The sequence below is a fragment of the Stigmatopora nigra genome, chromosome 3 (genome assembly GCF_051989575.1).
Source record: "Stigmatopora nigra isolate UIUO_SnigA chromosome 3, RoL_Snig_1.1, whole genome shotgun sequence".
Taxonomy (NCBI): Eukaryota; Metazoa; Chordata; class Actinopteri; order Syngnathiformes; family Syngnathidae; genus Stigmatopora; species Stigmatopora nigra.
The window spans coordinates 10,909,136-10,928,266 of NC_135510.1; the positions used below are offsets into that span (position 1 = coordinate 10,909,136).

Genomic DNA, 19,131 nt, shown 5'->3' on the forward strand with positions numbered 1-19,131 from the left:
GTTGCGTGACGTCACTGTAAAGAGCCCCCCAATTTTGAACTGAATTAAATGCTTTTATTGTCATTATACAAGTATAATGAGATTTAAAGCTTCACCACGAAGCGCACAAATAACAACAAACAAACAAAGAATCGATAAATAGAAACAATAATTAATAAATAAATAATTTTAAAACATTAATAATCACTCATCAATAAACAAGTAACCACGCTGACGTCACCATCCAATAAAATACTCATCAAAATCGTAACTGCACAAAGGAAACTTCCTGCGGCACAAACGAATGAAATATAATTTCCAATTTAATTTTCTGCTAATATCCCATTAGATTAGATTGGCCCACAGCGCGCAGCAGACATCTAAGATAAGATATACGCTGTCTATGGAAGACGTCACCGGAAATCGACACTTAGGCAGCGGGCTGAGCCGCGCTCGATGGCGGTAGTGTTCGAGCAGCGATGTTCTAAAGTCTTTTAACTCTCATGCTTCTTCACATAATGCTATCATGCCTTCGGGAATGGCTGGGCAAACACCGTGAGTTTGATCCATCTACTATGTAAATCAGTATCGAAGAAATATCCCAAAACGTCTCGATTTTAAATGGCGGGCAAGATCATTGTAATACTCGTAAACCGTGGCCTGCTACTTTTGCTAGCTATGCTGGCATATTTGCTGTGCGTGTTGTAGCTTTAATTTACCGCCTAAAATATGTGTTCTCATTTATTCGTGTTGATGCTTGTGGTAGGGCATAATAACCAATTTCCCTAATAGTCGGTTTGGAGTTAGATTTAGGTAGGTAGTTACAGTAACGTACGTTAAATTGTTGAATTCTGCACAAAAGAACGTACTATTCTTTTCAGCATGTGTGCAAATTCAAATCTACATTATAGAAATCCAACAATTGCTAAAATACTAAACATCTTTTTTGTTGATGGTACACTGTGGATGTGTGTTTAAATCTGTGCTCTATCAAGAAATACTAATCCTCATCTACGGTTGTTTATGACCATGCTTTACATTGGCAAAAAAAAAAACTCGCGTACAACTTCAAGTCAATTTTATAAATTATTCTTGGATTTTTTTCTAGTGCTCTTTTGGCACTATTTATGTGGTGGATCAAAGGATACCAGTCCGTGTTTATAGTAATAATGCCTCATTTATTACCTTTTCAGGTGTCTAAGCAGCCGATGGGATCAACCAGCTCAATCTACGGAGGGGGGCACCGGGAATGTTGCCCTTAGTGCCCCAAAGACCGTTGGCAAGCCTTCTTCAAACAGTTCTCTTCTAATACAGCAAAAAGAACACGGAATGGCGAGACCAAACAAAGCAGAACCTCCGGGAGGGGTCGAAATGGCCGCCGCCATGGCTGCTAAGATTAACGCCATGTTGATGGCCAAAGGGAAACTTTTGACTCCCCCACCATTGTTGACCAAAGTTGGTACATGTGTGTTTAAATTTTACTAATCACAATAACATACTATAATTCAGATGGGGTTTTTTTCCCTCTTAATTTCACCCAGACCCCAGTTTGTGCTCCCACTCCGGCCCTAATAGAAGAATTAGTTGTCACGGAGGTTGATATAAACGACGTGCCTCTAAACTGCAGAGACCTTCTTACTAAGGGCAAAACCCAAGAGGAGGTGTGTGAAAAGTCGTTCTTTGAAGTTCAGCATCGAGGATAGCAAATGCCATGAAGATTTTAATATGCGCTCCTGGATTCTTTCTCAGATTCGACTGTGTAGCGGGGCAGTGGTCTCAACTCGAGGAAATTACATGACTGATGTTGAAAGGGAAAAGGCAGGAGGGTAAGTACTCGGTGGCAAGAAATCTAGTCTAAAACAAGCAACTGCACATTTAATGCCAGTATGATTGACCAGACATTTTAGGATGAACAATTGCCATCACCCTGACAAGTCGAACATAGAATGTTTAATGTGTACGTTCTTTCACATGAAATCGTGAACTTCCCTGTTGTCCATGACATTTGTCATTTGTCTCCTTTTAGACAAAGACCTTTGTATTTGCATGTCCAGGCAAAAACCCAGGAGCAGGTTAATAGTAAGTGCTATCATCCTTCCCCCATTTTCAAGCGTGCTATGCTTATCGCTAAGTTTTTCTCTTGTCCTTCACCATAGAAGCGGTCTCGAGAATTAAAGAGATCATCGCCGAGGATATGTTGAGGGTCTCCGCGGCTTCAGGAGGGCAGCCGATGCCTATTATTCCCCCCCTCACGCTGTACCCTCAGCCCCCCCGACTTACCTCCAACACCAGCTCAACGCCGAGTCAGGGCCACCGACCGACTGCTCCTCACCCGGGGGTTGGTGTACTTCTTTTCAAAGTCATTGATATTTTAAGTTGGAGGTTAAGAAAGTGAGACAAGTGGAGACCATGTTGTCTTCACTGATACCCACCTCCCAAATTAAAAAGCAGAGAGAAGATCCTTGGTTTAAAGATGAGAGCCTTGGGTTACTGCATCTGCTAACAATATAAAAGGGAGATTAAATTGTATGTATCTGTGTTGGAATGTTAAGGCAAAAAAGTGTTCTAAAATGTCATTGTTTCTTTGTAGAACTTTGTCCACACAAAAATCTTTGTGGGCTTGGAACAGTCACTTCCATCGTTCAACGTAAATGAAAAGGTTGAGGGTCCCGGGGGAACATACCTGGGTCACATCCAGACTGAAACGGGAGCTCGAGTCTTCCTCAGGGGCAAAGGCTCCGGCTACATTGAACAGGCGTCCAAACGGGAGTCTTTTGAGCCGCTCTATGTTTACATCAGGTAAGAGAGCATCTCATGTTTGTCATGTAGTCTGAGACAATATACAGTAAGTACCTGTAGTTGTGTGCTAACAATGCTGCTTGTTTTGCAGTCATCCAAACGCAGCTGGACTGGAGGCCGCCAAGCTACTTGCAGAGAGCCTGTTACAAACTGTAAGTTGCTCACCACATCTCAAAGTGAATGAAACCCACGGAGGTTTAAGAAGGTGAAGCTATACAATTATATAGTTATCACTGATACCCACCTCCAAGAGTAGCAGTGGTAGCGTGAACCGCCTGATCTCCAGAGTTAGGTCCTGAGTGCTCTGCAACTACCCACAATACACATTTCTAGCATCAAGTACTCATCCTGCAGTCATAGTGTATTCATTGTGTTTCTTCCCTCCCCCGACAGGTGAGGGCCGAGCACACCCGATTAAAGTCGTCGTACACGGCCACCGCCTCGACGCAACGTGAGTTTCCTTTCACTCTAAACGGGGATGGCGACATTTAAATGTTTACTTCTCAAATCCCGCCTATTTGTCAGTGGTCCAACTATTGGTTGGTCACAGCCTGTTACTCTTAGTATGTGAGCGACGCCGTTAATACCGCATTCTACACTTTCCTTTCAGCATATGCAGCTCATGGATATCCACCTAATAGCAATTACTCTAACCAGTCTTCCTGGTATAACTACCCCGCCAATGGGTATGCTGGAGGCTATTCAGCGTACCCGGGAGCTGGTGGTTATTGGAGTAATGCAAACGGTCCCCCAAGCCATTCTAACATGTCGACAACCCCTCCGTCTCCTCAGGCAATGGTTCAGTATCCGGTGTGTCCACGGAATCCAAATCCCTATCTTGTGGAGGTAATCTTTTCAAAGTATTGCATTGGGTTGTTACTGCTTGTGTGAAATGACACGTTCAAATGCAACAAAAATCTTGAATGTTGCCGGGTGCCATAACCAAAGTGTACTTCTGTTTTTGTTATTTTTAGTTTGATTAGTTTTCACTTCAATTTGATTTATTAATTAAAAATTATATCATACATTTTCAAATTAAACACTTGTGTGCCTATACGTGCGAATGGCACCCATTTGGCAGCTCATTTAAACATTAATTCAACTCATTTAAAGTAACTTAATAATATTACAACTCAATTAAATAAAGTGGAAGTACTTTAAATTACTCCAGAATTTGAGTCTTAAATGGTTAATATTTTTTTGATTAGCACAACTAGGATATTTTATTCGTTAGTCTACTTTTCTTATTTGAGGCTCTCTCATAAAGTACTTGCACACTGTTTTTCCTAAGGCTTGTGTAAATGTGGGTTATGCTGTGTTAAAGGGGGCTGGTCGAGGTGTTACAACGGACCCTGTAGGATCGTTACACACTCAGCCTGACACCAAAAGTTCACATCAGCATGTTCGTGAAGCCACTGAGGAACAAAAGGTTAATTGAAAAGCTCTCGATCAATATATAGTGAAATTAAAGTTCCAGGTGGTTTTGGTATTTAGCACTACCGTCAAAAATAATGGGGAAACATTTTGCTCACGTTTAGCCTGCCAGTTGCTCCCAAGATGCTCCTCCTCTTCAAGACTCCGTTATCCCTCCCGTGATCATCCAAGACAAAAAAGTAGAGAGGTTTGTACATTTAAAATCACCACCTTGTGTAAATTAATGATCTGGAAGTAATGGTATTAACTTTGGGCTTTTTAGGATGCTGATGCCCCCACCACCACCACCACCACCACCTCCCTCCACCGTTCTCACCTCCGGCCCCCACAAGAGACCCCGCGAAATGACAACCCAAGGTCCAGACAGTCCGCCCATTGACGTCGCATCTTCGGGTACGCGCCCTATTTTTATCACCTTCTATCCCAACAGATGAAGTACACTTCAATGGACATTTTTACTATTATCTCACACACATTCCTAGTGATAAAAATCCTTAGCTTTCTCCATCAAACCTCCAGAAAACAATACACTTGTAAAATGAAGATGTAGGGGGGACTGAAATGGGTCTATAACTGACCAAAATTCTCATTTAAGCAATTGGCCCCCTTTTAATTAGGTCAAACGGTAGAGCCTGTAAAAGCTTGTATACCACTGGTGCTCTGGGAGAACTTGTTGAAACCCAGAGAAGCATGTGACATCCCAGTGAAATGGCACCTCCACCCCCTGTGGAGGAATGACAGAGGAGTGAAGCCTGTGAGATTTTCACTCCTGCTGGACGCTACTAACATTGTCTTCTTCTATATGTCTTTTTGTCTTTCCCTTGTTCTTTCTCTCTCTCTCCACATGTTCACCGATCTGCCTGCCATGGATGTCTTGACCTGACTGACTGGGGATTCCAACTGACTGCAAACTGCTGCTAACATGGGGTTCTTCAATGAGTTCCTTTTGGTTTCTTTTTCTCCTCTCTCTCTCTCTCTCTCCCCCCGCCCTTCATTTTGTGTCTTACAGAATTTGTTGAAGACACATACGAGAAGAAACCCAAGATGGTGTTAGACGCCTCAGGCCTGGTTCCCTATGGTGGGGACTCTTCCGATGAGGAAGAGGAGAGGACACGTAGCAGCAGTAAGAGCAGTAACCCATGACTCGGCGCAATATGTAAGATACACACAAAAAAAGCTAATTTTAGCAAGACGCTTGAATCCAACTGTAAAGAAAAATCCACTTTTACATTTTGACTGCTCACTCAAGTGTCTTTCTTCACTTTACATTTGGTGGCAGTTGGGTTTTGCATGCTTATATTGGCAGTAAAAGGGTTTAAAAACAAAAACATGGATACCCTCACAAATAACCATGTTTGTTTTCTGATTTTGGGGGGTGGGGGTTATTGCCAAATTTTATGGTTTTTGTGCGTAGACTAATGCTGCCCTTAGGACAGTTTTTAGTAATTGGGGCATCAAATACTTTTCATCTTAATGAAAAGTGGGGGGATGAACACAAGGCAACAAGGTATTATTTACCTCAATAACTTGGTCACTTTCTGAAACTATAGTAATTGAAAAAAGATTAGATAAAAGCAAATTACATCTGCAACCACCTAATGGTGTTTTGCTGTATTTTTTTTTCATTGTGCCTACAGATGTTAGCGAGCAGTTCTATTCAGGTAGAGATACTTTTATTATTTTTTTTGTATGACAAAACAGCCCCATTTTTTGTTACTATATGAATTCTGTCACATCAAGTACTTTTTTTGAAAATGTATAAGCTAGCTCAAGAAAACAACGCAACAAGGTTAATTATTTGACCTTTTTATCAACTTAGTCACTTCCAGAAACAAGGTCATAAAAACATTAACCAAGAATACTAATTAGAACTTTTGCAACCACTTAAATGTTTTGGGATATACAGAACAATGTTACGTTGATCAGATTTATTCAATAAGGCAACTTTTTGTCACAAATTTGGCCCTGTTTATTTTTCTTGAAGCAATTTGAATTTTGTAACAAATGGTTTACCCATATGTTAAAAGCTTTTTCTTCTCTTGGAAAATAATGGCTGTCTGTTCCCATGGAATACTATAATAAAAACAGTCTCATTTCACTCTCTGTTTTGCTTATTTCTGTGATGTTGATTAACTCTTTGCCTACAAGTGCCGTTGATAGAGGTCCAACCCCTAAAAAGTGAGACCACCCATGAACAATTTTCATTCCCTCAGACCTCTCACTTTGAATATATTGGATGTCTACTAGTGTAATGTGTATTTTGGGGCATCTTTGCACGTGTGTATGGTCAAAGTACCTGGGCTGTCCAGGCCAAAGCAGGGTCGCACATAATCCTGAAAATGACACTGGAAGGTGTGCAGGTGTTGTTTGAGATCCACGTTATAAAACGAGAGAGTGCCCTGGTCATAGTCCAAAGCCAGGCCTATTCGGACTGGATTCACAGTGATCCTCAGGTCAGGGCTTAGGCCGTTGTGTAGAAATTCATATTTGTGTCTGGAAAAATAGAAAATGGTGTTATTCAAATTGAAATCTAAACATTGTAGTTTGATATAAACCAATTTCTGGAAAACTGAGGACGTGCAGCTAATTGTGAAAACTGAATGCAAAGATACAGAAGTTCCAAATTACTATAGAACATAAGTGGTAGTTAAAACATTTAATTAGGACAATGACCTTATTATCATTGATTTTGAATAATGAATTTTGGCTCTTCCAAAACATTACATTGCTCATTTGGGCAGCAAATGAATTATTGAATATGTTTCCAAACCAGTTTGCGACATAGTTTTAAATTAGATTTTCAGCGGGTGGTGTGCATTGAGATTTTTCGCAATGCAAAAAGTGTCCCACAACAAAAAAGTTTGGGAAGCACTGATGTGGTGAACAGATTTTAAGGAACATGGGAGCTCCATTACCTTGAAGTCGTGAGGATGTGTCTCATACACCAAGAGGTGGCATTGCCTCCCAGGTAGGAATCTCTCTCTGTATCTTCATATGCAACTCCAATCCGGAACTCTGTTCTGTCGTGCACCTCCACCTCCCAGTAATGTTTAGCTCGCACTGGAATCAGATCCCCAAGGACTGCTACACACCTAATAAACAAAAAGGATTACTGCAAAATGTGCTTTAGGTGAAATTGTAGCAGTCTTAGACCAAGGTTGGCATAATATTTCCTTTCTCGGACAATTTTTGCTGATACTGCCAAATTTCTTTACTTCATTAAACCTTTCCAAGTTCAAAATAGGCATTTTTTTTAATCTCCTGTACTGACTACGTTTCTCAACATTCAAAGCAAACTAGCTACGAACTACACTTTTCATATGAGAGTTTGAAGCACTAGTATACTACTAAAATTTTACATTGTAATTTAAAAGATGCAAATGTACCTTTAAAGATCAAGTGACTATTTTTGGTCATTGAAATAATAAAACAATAAAAAAAAGAAACCCAATTAAGACACCAATGTGAGTCACATGTTGGGCCATGTTGACAATAATATTGCATAAAAACATTTGATAGAAGTGGCATAAATAATGCCCACATGTATAGATCCCAGGTCTAAATACAACATTTTAAAAATCATTGTTTTATATTGGAAGTTTATAACATTGTACATGTAGCATTAAAAGGTTTAAAATATAATAGAAAGACCTTGGTTATGATACACTGTAAATTACAGTATTTAAATAACTGCCCTTGACAACAATAGATAACCAATTCATTGGTCCTCTGATCTTTAACATGAAATTCCATTTTCCAATTTACCTGGTAAAGTTGTTATCATCGAAAGCCATAGCACTGATGGGCAGCTCATCATCACCATAGAAAATAGTAAAACCGTCATCCGAAATGGACAGGCATGGGTGGGCTGTGTCTTCTATGAGATGGAAAAATGTGCCTAGAACAAAAAAGTTTATATCAGCTTTAGTTGGACAGTCATACGAATGAAAATTATAAAGTGTCAACTTTGTTGCCACCCACCAAAAGTGGAGATGCGAATGACCTCACTCTTGTCACTGGGTCCACCGATATTGACCGCTCTAACAGAGATGTGGTAATGGCGGCCTGCCTGAAGCTGGATCAGACACTGACATGTGGGTACTGCTACCACAGATCTGGGAATTGTGGCATGGGACAGACATTCTCAATATATTGACTTATTTTCAACACGGCTTAACCTTGTTAGAGTTGCCATTCAGTCATAAAGCACATAGACAAAAGGCAGGCATTTTACGCTCGTATTTTGAGAGATCAACAATGGTTTGGATGCAGGGAAGTTAAAAATAAGTCCTCAAGAGGTAAACTATGATTTTTTGTTTGGCTTGTCTGAGCTGTTAGATTTTCTTTTGCCTTGTCAAAGTTGAACATCTATTATCTCACAAAATGGTGATGATGTGTTCTTACTCAGTGACCCCCTTCTCAATGCCGTCAGGCCCATTCAGTTCAGTGAGCTCAAGAGTATAGGAGTCAACCGGATCAGGGTTTCCTGACTCCCAACGTATAAGAGCAGCGTCTGGACAACTGCAGCATTCCCTCCGCTTGATCACTGGAGCCAATGGAACTATAGACATTTGCATTTGGAGAAAAATAATAATCCAGTCATGGGAGTACAACTAAATAACAATAATACATTTTTGGGTAATGATGATGTGTTCTTAAGGGAGAGTGAGGTTGGTTATCGGATCATTCAGTCTTTCATGAATATCTTCAAGTCCACACCTTGCTGTTATGACCAGTGCGACAACTAATCCATGTGGCGATCAACCTCGCTATCCCCAATTCTTTTACTTCCACTGAAGATCTCCAAAAACAATTACCAGTCATATATAAGACCTTCTCACTGGCGGGGCCGATGCCTGTCGTGTTGGTGGCCGTCACCCACAGCTCATATTGAGTGCCAGGCAGAAGCTCTCTCACTGTGCAGTGGGTCTCTTTCACTTTTAACTTGCTTACTGAAGAGAAAAGGAATGGGTAGGGCTTCTTAAAAATATTAAAAGTGCATCAGATGGTGTCGTGACGGCAGTTTATACCGTGCGGGTCGGCCGTGCTGTCCGAAGGCACGTCCTGAAGCACGGGTCTGTAGTACAGCTCGTAAAACTCAACAGTGTCGTCAGAGAACAAACTCCAGCGCACACGCAGGGATGTCTTGGAGGCCGAGTTTGCCAATTGAGGGTTTATAACTGGGGCAGAGGGAGCTGTGGACATCCAGTAGTCTTGAGCAATCTTGCAGTTTTCGGTACAATATCATTACAGTTTGAATAGGCTCATATTTTGGCATTATTTTATAGCTCATTATTTTTACAGCTCAGACCGTTCCTATAAGACATAAACTGCTTGCGGGTACTCTAGACAAAATGTTTGTGTTTATCAAATCTGACATGGTTGAAACTGTTAAGAAATGAAACTCAAACCTGGGATGATGTTAATGGAATCCATCATGCTTTTGACATCTGACAGGTCAGCAAGCGGGGTTTCTAATTCAAGACTTGTAGTTAGTGTGAGATCCATTTCCTCTTTGGCGAACTCTTCAATTCTTATGAAAAACAAGAAGAAGAAAAAACGGGTGAATTCTAGCATCTATCTGGATGAACTCGATCATATACAGCATTCCCAGTTAAAATAGATGTTTAGGGTCTTTTCTCTCTCATCACACTGAATATGAACACAAATCAGATGTCAGCTAACCTTCTCACTGGACTGTTTTACTTACCTATTAATGGTGGGAACCACTACCTGTCCCAAAACAATAGGAAGGTGTGAATGATAGAAAGCAATACATTTGAATGAATAAATACTGGAGGTGGATGGATACCTTGAGAAAAAGCCTGTTATCCTGGTTTCGGTACACTTCCTTGGCTTCCTCAATGAACTCCTTGGAGGCGTCCAGTGCGTGGCCGCATGATAGGAGCTTGGCGTAAAGAACCTCCAGCTTCATCTTCTTCTCGTCTTCCAATCTGGCCGCACGCTCGTCATGACGCTGGGATATTGTCTGAAGCACGTCGGTGTAGTGCTGCTCCAAGTGCTGTTCCCGTCGGCCAAAATTCTCCTGCGTATACACGTCCACTCAAGTTAACTCATCCAGAGTCACTGACCATGATGGGCATCCAAGGCTGTTTCCATCCCCCCGGAAACGGACAACAAGTTACACTCACTCATACCTAGGGGCAATTTAGGGTGTTCAATCAGTCTACACTGCATGTTTTTAGGATATGGGAGGAAACCGGAGCACCCGGACAGAACCCACGTAAGCCCGGTAAGAACATGCAAACTCCATACAGGACCTGGGATCAAACACTCAATCTCAGAACTCCAGCCAAGTTGTAAAATAAACAATGAAAGGATATTTTTAGAAAGTGTTTTCTAGTAGACGTCCAATCCACTTGAACTGGGTGGAATGGCAGAAAAATTCACATTTGTTCATTTGCTGCCAACCCATACAGTTGAAATAGATTGTACATCTATTATTGGATTCATTCAGTCAGTAGTGGTCAAATAGCCTTTCAAGTTTACTGTAATGTATGTTACTATTTCCATTCTTTCTTATTAGTAGAAATATTACCTCTACAGTAAGAAAGATTTCTTCCAGGTGACCCACAAAGTTCTCCATGTCAACCACCTTCTCTTGCAACTGATTTCTGGTGCTGTCGATGTCACTCTACATTGGGATTCAATACACTCAGATATTTTGACGAAATGACATCATGTAAAACTGTGGTTACTGGTTTCTGACAGTAGTCTTCAGGCGGATCTCAAATTGAGAAAATCAATAACATTCCAAATTTTCATATCGTAACAATGGCACATTAGAGTTTTGCTTACCTCAACACCAGCATTGTTTAAAACATCATCATCATCATGTCCGGTCATTGCCTGACTAGACTTTTGAGGGCTAAACATGTCTTTGTTTAACTCTTGAAGCTCAGTTTCTTCTGCAATCACATCCAATCTATCTCCCCTAATATCCATCAGATCCATGAGGAATGGCTGTGAAAGAACAATAGAAAACTAGTGATTAATCAGCAATCAATATTGAAGTAAAATGAACATAGTAAGAAAATGCATGCAGCAATGGAGGCAGGATTGACATTTACCCGAATAAATCAGCTTGTATGCAACCATTACAGGCCGACAGTGGTGTGTTTGTGAGTTTGAACTCTGAGCAGAGCAGCAACACGCGACAGAAATAGATGAGGCAGGCACATGCTGATCAAATGTCAAAAACATTTCAAGCATCCTGAGGAAAGGAAAAAAGCAAACACTGCTTATTTTTAAAATTGGATCAAATGTAGTGTTATAACAAAAAAATGAATTGAAAGTGAAAGTGGAAACTTCTTTTGGTTTAGTTTTACAGGATGGAAATTCCCAAACATGTGATTCGAAATTCAACATACGTAAATACTACCGAGGTGCGTTCATCGACCCTCGTAATTGGAATGATGGTGCAATTTCAAGGCAAAAGCACCCAGTCAATTTTGACTCTTGAGTAATGGTAGAGACATGTCAATGATAGAAAGGCCAGGGTTTTGGAGAGTAATAATATTTCAAAAATACACGCAAATTGGGACAGGTTTGTATTACACCATTATACAAAAATAATATCTTTAAACAAGGAAGACATAAATAACAAATATAGGATACAAATTTGGCAATAAAAATGTACGTATACATATTAAAAAAAATATACGCCCAATACAATTTTATTATAAGTTTGATAATTTTATAAATGTCTATTTTGCTCAAAACCTGGTACCAAATATTAGTTAAAGATTTAAATTATCCACGTAATGTTATGAAGCTAAATATATGGTATTTTTTAAATAGCCAGCTGTTATGAATGCATTGTAAAATATGATATAAAAGTAGAATTATTATATATTTTTCGCGCAGGACAATTCATGTAAAAGGCTGGTCTTTTTGAGTCTATTCGACGAAGGTGGTGTAATTTCCCATCCTTTTCAACCCATAAATGCATCTCGCGTCACTCGAATGGCGGACGTTGTAAACAAGCCCGGTTTGGAGGACGGGGCCCACGTCAAAACATCGCCTTTAAAAATGTCCACCGCCGAGTGCGAGTGTCCGGACAGCTTAGACGAATGGGTCGCGGTCAAAAACAACATCTTCGAAGAAACCGAATTGTTTAAGCTGGGATTTATCGTCCAGTGGAACGTCATCGAGTGCAAGTTCGCAGTCATCTGCCACAACAGGACGTTACAGCGGCGGCGACGTAAAGAAGATATCGGCCCAACCGATGGCCTTCAAAGCAGTTGGGCCAGACTGTGTTCGGTCTACGACTTAAAACACATCCACCAACATCTTACATGTGTCAGCGACGTGTTGGTGTCTTGCTTCCCTGACTTGTCCGAGTTCGAAGACGGCAACCTTTGGGATTTGATCTTCCCGAGCCGGAAATGCGTTTCGGAAGACGCACAGAGAGACTCGGACACGCCGTGTCGGGAGCTGGAGAAATACTTCAGCACAGCCATCGACCTTTGCGGGAGGACCATCGTGCTCGATATGCTCTTTTCTCAGAATGAGAAGGACGTGGAAGATTACTTTGAAAACCTCCAGGAGTTCAAGAGTAAGAGCATGCACAACGAGATTTCCAGGGCCAAAGGTCACCTGCGGCAGGTAACGTGGGAATAAATAGTTATTACGTGAAAATGTGCCGTAAACGCACAGCGACTATGAGTACATTTTTTAATTAAGCCAAAGTAAATGCTGTTGTTAATAGAAAAAGAAAAATAATTAGTACATCATATTAAGTTTTCAACTTGGTTTATTTGTCAGTGGGCGTGTCCCAGTCATCTGTCAATCACACTGAGCGTGTTTTTCTGAGTCTGAGGTAAAACGCTAAACTATTGATCTCATTCTAACTTTTTAGAAATCTATTTCCTCAGACGAACTATTTTGATAAAGAATGTTTTAGTCCTCGGGGAGATGCGTGCCCTTTCGAAAGGGAATCACGCGGTAAATTGTCTTGGAACTTCAAAGCTCTTTGAATGCTCTGCAAGTTTATTCATGTCCACATTCGCCAAACCTTTTCCTTTTAATTTAAACACAAACGAATCATTTAAAACACTGCAGAATGACATTGAAGATTGACATTTGAGTGATGACCACCTCTCTCACCTCACAGCTGCTGCAGAGTCACGCCGATTCTGACCGCATGGTGGCGCTGCTGGCCATCTACGTGCAAGAGGACGAAGCCTATCAGGAGCTGGTCAGCAAGGCCACATCCTTTTTCCAGTATCTGCTGCAGCCCTTCAGAGACATGCGGGAGCTGGCCTGCCTTCACAAAATGGAAATCCTGGTAAATACACATGGAGAGCGTTCTTTTAAGATGCCACCTGAACTTTCCACTCTGCAGAAGTCCCTGGAGTTGGACGACTTGGGCCCTAAGAGGATTGAAGCACTGGAGAAGGAAGCGGAGGCGTGGAGGACCAAAGCCGAGGATGCGGTCGCCTCCATTCAGGATATCACAGTCAACTATTTTGCACAGACGTCCAAGGCGCTGACTGGTGACTCATTGTCTAAGAACGCCTGATTTTTTTTTCTTCATAATGTAACTTTCTCTCATTTGTATGCGTAATGTGGACGTTTAGGTATGGTCAAGCAAATGGAGGAAGACAAGGGTCGCTTCGGAGCTGCCGCCTGGGCTTCCGCTGCCCCTCGAATGGAGAAATTGCGCGTCATGTTGGCGAAAGAAACTCTGCAGCACATGAGATCCACTGAGATGTGTTTGCATAGGAAAAAAAACAGCATCAAAAAAGAGGTGAGTAGGATGGATTAGATGTCAATGAGTTAAGTGACAATGGTCAAGTCACTCCGTTTATGTGATTTGTTCTAGTTTGGCAGCTTATACGGCAAAGAGGCGAGCCCAGTTGATGACTCGGGTTCGGTGTCGGAGCAAAACTCTGTGGACCGACTTGAACTACAGTTCTACGAAACGCAACTTGAACTCTACAACACTAAATTCGAGATTCTGGAAAATGAAGAACAGTTGTTGGTGACTCAAACGGACGCATTGCGCAGGCAAATCAGAGGTTAGCTCATAGCAGTTGTCTTTTTTTTTTAGCCCTGAGCAATGTGGGCGACTGCCTAGGGCGCAATGTATTAGGGGCCCACCCAATGATTTTTTTCAATTATATAACAAGTTGTCTGGACTATTATCCCTCATTTTAACATTGAGCTAATGGCATAGACCGTCTACTTTGTGGGGACATTTGTGGAGGAGGCAGTAAAATTTCACTGCATCCAGTCTAAAATAGCGCAACCATTTTTTTTAACGAGCAGGGGTAGGGAACCTATGGCTCGGGAGCCACATATAGCTCTTTTGATGGGTGAATCTGTCTCTTTGCTAACCTGTGAGCTAAAATATGGAAATCGCTGGTTACAGAAATGAGATATTACATCTACAACTGCTTCATTTTTTTGCTGTAGACTATTCTGGATCACATCCTCTCATTGATTGGCAATAGCATAAGAATCTTTAAAAAAAAGTTTTTTTGTTCATTTTAAAAATGGTGAAATTACGAAAAAAAATTGAAAAGGCGCTCGTTTACATGTATGTATTTTGACTTAAATTCGTAATATGGCTCACAAGAAATAACATTAGAAAATATGATTGGAAAAATGGTTCCCGACCCCCATTCTAGATTTATTGTACTTTCCAGCCACAAAACATTTTTTTTCTTTTGTGCTTTAGAACTGAAGGAGGAAGTGGTGTATTATGACGTGTGCGAAGATCCAGAGGAGCTCCACAGCATGGTCCATACTGGACTTCAATACGTGGATCCTCCTGCTGTCCATCCACTGAAAAGACGATTGCAAAAGTTGGAGTCCAAAAGAAGCAGCATCTGCGTTCAGCGGGCCAAACTGCGCAACAGAAAGGTCCCGCCACTCCCAATCTTGACACCGCCTACTTTCTCGTACTTCACGAGGCGTGCACGGGTGTGGCTTTGTGTTTACAGGAACAGTGCGTGGAGGCCCATGAGCAGAAGCGCCTAGCGGCCGAGCAGAAGTCCGTCGTCTTCGCCCAGCATCATCAAGTCCACTTGGTATGTCGCTATAGCAACCCGAGCGTCAGGCAATACCACCCGCGTCGGCGGATGCTCCTAATGAGCAGCCATCGGATTCTGCCCCCCGTCCATGACTCTTTCTGTGGCTCTCTGTTGTTTGTAGAAACGAGAGAAGAGGAAGGAGGAGGAGGAGAGGAGGAAGCAGTGGGTGGACCAAGAGCGAGAGAAGACTCTTAGCAGATTAAGATCCTTCAAAGAGGTTCGACCCTCTCTTGAAAGCAATCACTACCTCTATTACAAAGTTAAAAAAAACATGTATCTTCATCACATTGTGGCTTTTCTTTGTTTTTTTTGGGGCGCTCTTCATTGTGTCTCTTAAAGAAGCAGCAAGGTCAATATGTGCGGAAGACCCCTCAGCACCGGAGGTCTGCTAAAGACTCATCTTGCCCGCCATCCCAGCCGCTGTCAATAATCAATCTGGGTCCTTCCCACTCATCCGACGAGCTTCCGTCGAGCCGTGGCGCACCCAAAAATGCTCCACCCGGCGAAGTTCCAGTTGAAATCTACTTTTCGTCGCTAGCTCCGTCCAGTGGAGCGATGACATCGCCGCCACCTCCTCCTCCACTGCCGCCGCCACCTCCTCCTCCTCCTCTTCCTCCTGCCCTTCAGGAAAAAGCAATGCCGCTCAAAGCTGGAGAAGAACCTCGACTCCCCACCGGCAACACACTTACACAAAACATAGGTGAGGCTCCAATGTTCACACACAATGGCGTTTTCCACTTGAAGTTTTCCACTCCAAAAATACCACTTTAACCACGTTTTTGTGCATGAAAGCCTTAAAATTGTAATCATGAATCCACACCATTTTTTTTATCTTAACATCTTTTAACTTTTTTTCTCTTTAGTCTCAAGGTGTTTTCATGTGGTCATAACCAATTGATTGGTCATTGACAGCTCTGGATGTACCATCCAATGTGACTGGGAGGGTTGGCAATGAATGGTCACTATCAAAATGGATTGGAAGTCCTGTAATTTGGTGATACCAAGACATGAGCACTTCTCAGTATAAAGGAATTGGACATCTGTCATTGAAAAGCAGGCATGTGCTGTTTAGTCCTTAGTGGGGGGAAAAAGGTCAAAAGCAGAAGATGTGCAGTTTGGGTGACCTAAAAAGTTGAGTCCGGGGATTTTCTACATTGCTCATTAGGTTATTTTAATACGTTTTCATGAAGCTGCATGGGACTTCAATCCAGAACACGAAGGAATGTTCAAAAGCCTCGATTTCCTTCCCTCTTGAGGCCAAACAATGTTTTCCTATCAGTGTAGTAAATCCTCCATCCAGCCAGCGTATCTTTTTTTTTCCCTGGAAAATGAAGGTCACAACCAGAAAAGTGAACTGCTTGTGGACGTGCTGTGTTGTTGCCATAGGAACCATGGATGAAGTGTTGGCCTCGCTGCAGCGACTTCGGAAGGCCTCCACGCGTCCTTCCCCGCCGGCCGAGGATCCCAGGAACAATCTGATGATGGCTATCCGGCAAGGGGTCACCTTGAAGAAGGTCGGGATGACATGACTTTTCTTTTTTTTTGGGGGGGGGGGGGGGGGGGGGGGGGGGGATTTACAATGTTTTACATTCAATTTGGTGTGTGTGGTTTTGCAGGTTCTTCCGTCGCGCTCCGCCATTCAAACGGGTTGCGGAGACAACGAGCTGGAGAAAAGCATCAAAGCCGCCATGTTGAGGATGAAAAAGGTGGCGGCCGACTCTGACGAAGATGATGACGACGATGACGACGGGCACAGGGGAGACTGGGACAGTTGAGGACATGCAAGTAGACACCTAAACGTGATCTTCCAAATTTGTATATGGAACATAAAGGGGGGGGAAAAAAAACAATGTTACCGGATTGATATTATGCAAATGAAGAAAAGCTCTAGTATTAGGAGATTGCAATACAAGTTTGAAATTGCCCGTAAATGGGAATGTAAGTTTAACCATGTGCCTTGAAATGGACTGGCAACTAGTCCAAGATGGAGACAAACCTTCACTCAGTTGGCGACAGCGTGTAGAAAATGGGCAAGTACCTTCTGGGCTTCATCCTATCCATTTTTTGGCAAAAAGATGAGTTGCACTTTTTAATGCTTTTTTTTTTTAAATCCAGGATTATGCATCTATCAACCTAAGAAATGCATTTTTTTTGGTGATCTATCTGAGCTGCTTTCTATTTCTATTTATTTGATATTGAGCCAAGGCATACATTTTTACATTTGAAAAATCTAAAATTGTTACTGAACAGTGTATACAGTGGAACTTGCACTTATGAGATATCAGTTCCATGATCTCAAAATTCTAATTACTATTATGTTAGTAAGTACTTTCCCCCCTTTAAAACCTACTCCATGGATAATGAATGCATGAAAGGGTGCGTGCTCACTACTGCCATTGACACCGCCATCATGCACTGACACTGGTTCGCAATGCAACATTTAGCCATTAGCTTGCTTTTTTTCGCCTGCACGGGTGACACAATTTGCAATCTTTGCAGCCTAAATTTAGCAATGACTTTTGACAACAAAATATACAATTGACCAATGCCACAAACGTGTAAATCAACATACTACTGCTTTTTACTTACAATGTACTCCCAAATTTAAGGATTTTGTGCTGACATAAAGTGGAGGAAAATTCTTGTAAAAGCATTTTCAGGTTTTTTAGAGTAAATGGATGTTTTTTTTTCCTGCATCGCACTTGACGATTTGTGATATTTTTTTTTCTAAGATGGAATGTCAATCAACTGAGGTTAGCTGTCATTTTAGAAATAGACATTGTGGGTGTAAGTTTGAAATACAGCATTTGCCTTTTCATGCACTTCAAACATTTACAAACACTGGTATAAAAATTGTCTCCATATATACAAAGTTTGTCATATTTATCCTGAATTTTTGTATTACATGGTGTTGAGCTGTTGAATGTTTTGAAGCTGCAAAGATGTTTGAAATTTGTTGTAATAAACAACAGGAGCAAACAGCAATGCTTGATCTTTGATTTGAAAAGAATGAGTGAAGTACGAGATGTTGTCTAGGATCAAAAGTAACTTAATGGCTGCCATTGGAGGCTTGACAGGACTCGAATGATTTGACATTCAGTCAAAATGGATTTGGCATGTATCAACGTCAATGACATTGAAACATGGTCATTCAAGGCTAGCTACGCACATTCAGATTGATTTAACGTCCATTGGAATTTAAATATTCCAATGGGTTGAAAGCCTGTGACTGTCGCACCCACACAATGACGAATGGGAGCACAGCAGCTGTCAGTCTCACACATCTCGATGATTGGACATGACTTGCTGTTGGTGGGCTGCACGCCTGACTGTCAACAGAAGAGCAACTCGTTACTATGGCAACGGGGAGTCCTGGTGGGTGTTTCACAGTGCCTTGTCATTTTCCTCAGGGGAAGACGTACTGATCGGCTTCAAAGGCATTTCCACTGATGATATTGGACGTCTGTGTACGTCAATGGCATGGAAATACCATCAGTCGAACCCCATCTAGTGTAAATGGCTTGGACGTCGATATCAAACCTAGACACAATAAGGTATTAGTTGAGTGAGGAGTGAGCTACAAGCTGCAGTCAATGAATACATTGACAGAATCTAGAATAGGAGATATTGCACTGTATATTTCTCATTTGTTTCTGTAAATAGGATGCAAAAGAAAAGTAATATTAAGTTGCCACGGCAACAGCCCTCCAATTCACCACTGCAGATATTCTATTGCTGACATTTTCTTTAGTGGTGAAAAAGGTGAGTTAGTGTCTTTTCGCTCTGCTTCATAACATTTATGGGAAATCCCTGCAATGCCTTGTGTTTTGTGTGCATGTGTGTGTGTTATGCTATATTA

At 41.6% G+C, this 19,131-nt stretch overlaps 3 protein-coding genes across 3 annotated transcripts; 2 read left to right on the forward strand and 1 right to left on the reverse strand.

Moving 5' to 3' along the window:
* Positions 1-371: 371 nt before the first annotated feature.
* LOC144194077 (KH homology domain-containing protein 4-like) lies at positions 372-6,310 on the forward strand. The gene is made up of 14 exons (XM_077712862.1): positions 372-534; positions 1,173-1,434; positions 1,521-1,640; positions 1,729-1,805; positions 2,006-2,058; positions 2,136-2,317; positions 2,570-2,778; positions 2,870-2,930; positions 3,172-3,229; positions 3,389-3,624; positions 4,103-4,207; positions 4,317-4,399; positions 4,475-4,605; positions 5,222-6,310. The coding sequence occupies exons 1-14, from the start codon at positions 506-508 to the stop codon at positions 5,353-5,355; spliced, it is 1,740 nt and encodes a 579-aa protein (XP_077568988.1). The 5' UTR covers positions 372-505; the 3' UTR covers positions 5,356-6,310.
* fsd2 (fibronectin type III and SPRY domain containing 2) lies at positions 6,126-12,813 on the reverse strand. Its single transcript, XM_077712861.1, has 14 exons — positions 12,531-12,813; positions 11,304-11,446; positions 11,032-11,196; positions 10,772-10,867; positions 10,025-10,258; positions 9,923-9,945; positions 9,624-9,745; positions 9,243-9,407; positions 9,030-9,164; positions 8,617-8,773; positions 8,194-8,327; positions 7,978-8,110; positions 7,128-7,304; positions 6,126-6,705 (listed from the first exon to the last, which is right to left on the reverse strand). Exons 3-14 carry the CDS (start codon positions 11,185-11,187, stop codon positions 6,456-6,458), a joined length of 1,782 nt encoding a protein of 593 aa, XP_077568987.1. The 5' UTR covers positions 11,188-11,196; positions 11,304-11,446; positions 12,531-12,813; the 3' UTR covers positions 6,126-6,455.
* On the forward strand, positions 12,184-18,257 carry whamm (WASP homolog associated with actin, golgi membranes and microtubules). Its single transcript, XM_077712860.1, has 11 exons — positions 12,184-12,840; positions 13,349-13,522; positions 13,580-13,730; positions 13,815-13,984; positions 14,060-14,255; positions 14,918-15,102; positions 15,183-15,269; positions 15,394-15,489; positions 15,612-15,972; positions 16,659-16,786; positions 16,889-18,257. Exons 1-11 carry the CDS (start codon positions 12,199-12,201, stop codon positions 17,045-17,047), a joined length of 2,349 nt encoding a protein of 782 aa, XP_077568986.1. The 5' UTR covers positions 12,184-12,198; the 3' UTR covers positions 17,048-18,257.
* Positions 18,258-19,131: the final 874 nt, after the last annotated feature.

What these genes read in the sequence shown, in the direction of transcription:
- fsd2 (XM_077712861.1), bottom strand. Translation starts at nt 11,187, where the DNA reads ATGGATCTGATGGATATTAGGGGAGATAGATTGGATGTGATTGCAGAA. An exon ending in GTGGTTCCCACCATTAATAG is followed by an intron (nt 9,746 to 9,922) that starts GTAAGTAAAACA and finishes GTTTTTCATAAG; the next exon opens with AATTGAAGAGTTCGCCAAAG. An exon ending in GATGATAACAACTTTACCAG is followed by an intron (nt 7,305 to 7,977) that starts GTAAATTGGAAA and finishes TTTGTTTATTAG; the next exon opens with GTGTGTAGCAGTCCTTGGGG.
- LOC144194077 (XM_077712862.1), top strand. Translation starts at nt 506, where the DNA reads ATGCCTTCGGGAATGGCTGGGCAAACACC. An exon ending in GGAATGGCTGGGCAAACACC is followed by an intron (nt 535 to 1,172) that starts GTGAGTTTGATC and finishes TTACCTTTTCAG; the next exon opens with GTGTCTAAGCAGCCGATGGG. An exon ending in CCCCACCATTGTTGACCAAA is followed by an intron (nt 1,435 to 1,520) that starts GTTGGTACATGT and finishes AATTTCACCCAG; the next exon opens with ACCCCAGTTTGTGCTCCCAC.
- whamm (XM_077712860.1), top strand. Translation starts at nt 12,199, where the DNA reads ATGGCGGACGTTGTAAACAAGCCCGGTTTGGAGGACGGGGCCCACGTC. An exon ending in CCAAAGGTCACCTGCGGCAG is followed by an intron (nt 12,841 to 13,348) that starts GTAACGTGGGAA and finishes CTCACCTCACAG; the next exon opens with CTGCTGCAGAGTCACGCCGA. An exon ending in CCAAACTGCGCAACAGAAAG is followed by an intron (nt 15,103 to 15,182) that starts GTCCCGCCACTC and finishes TTGTGTTTACAG; the next exon opens with GAACAGTGCGTGGAGGCCCA.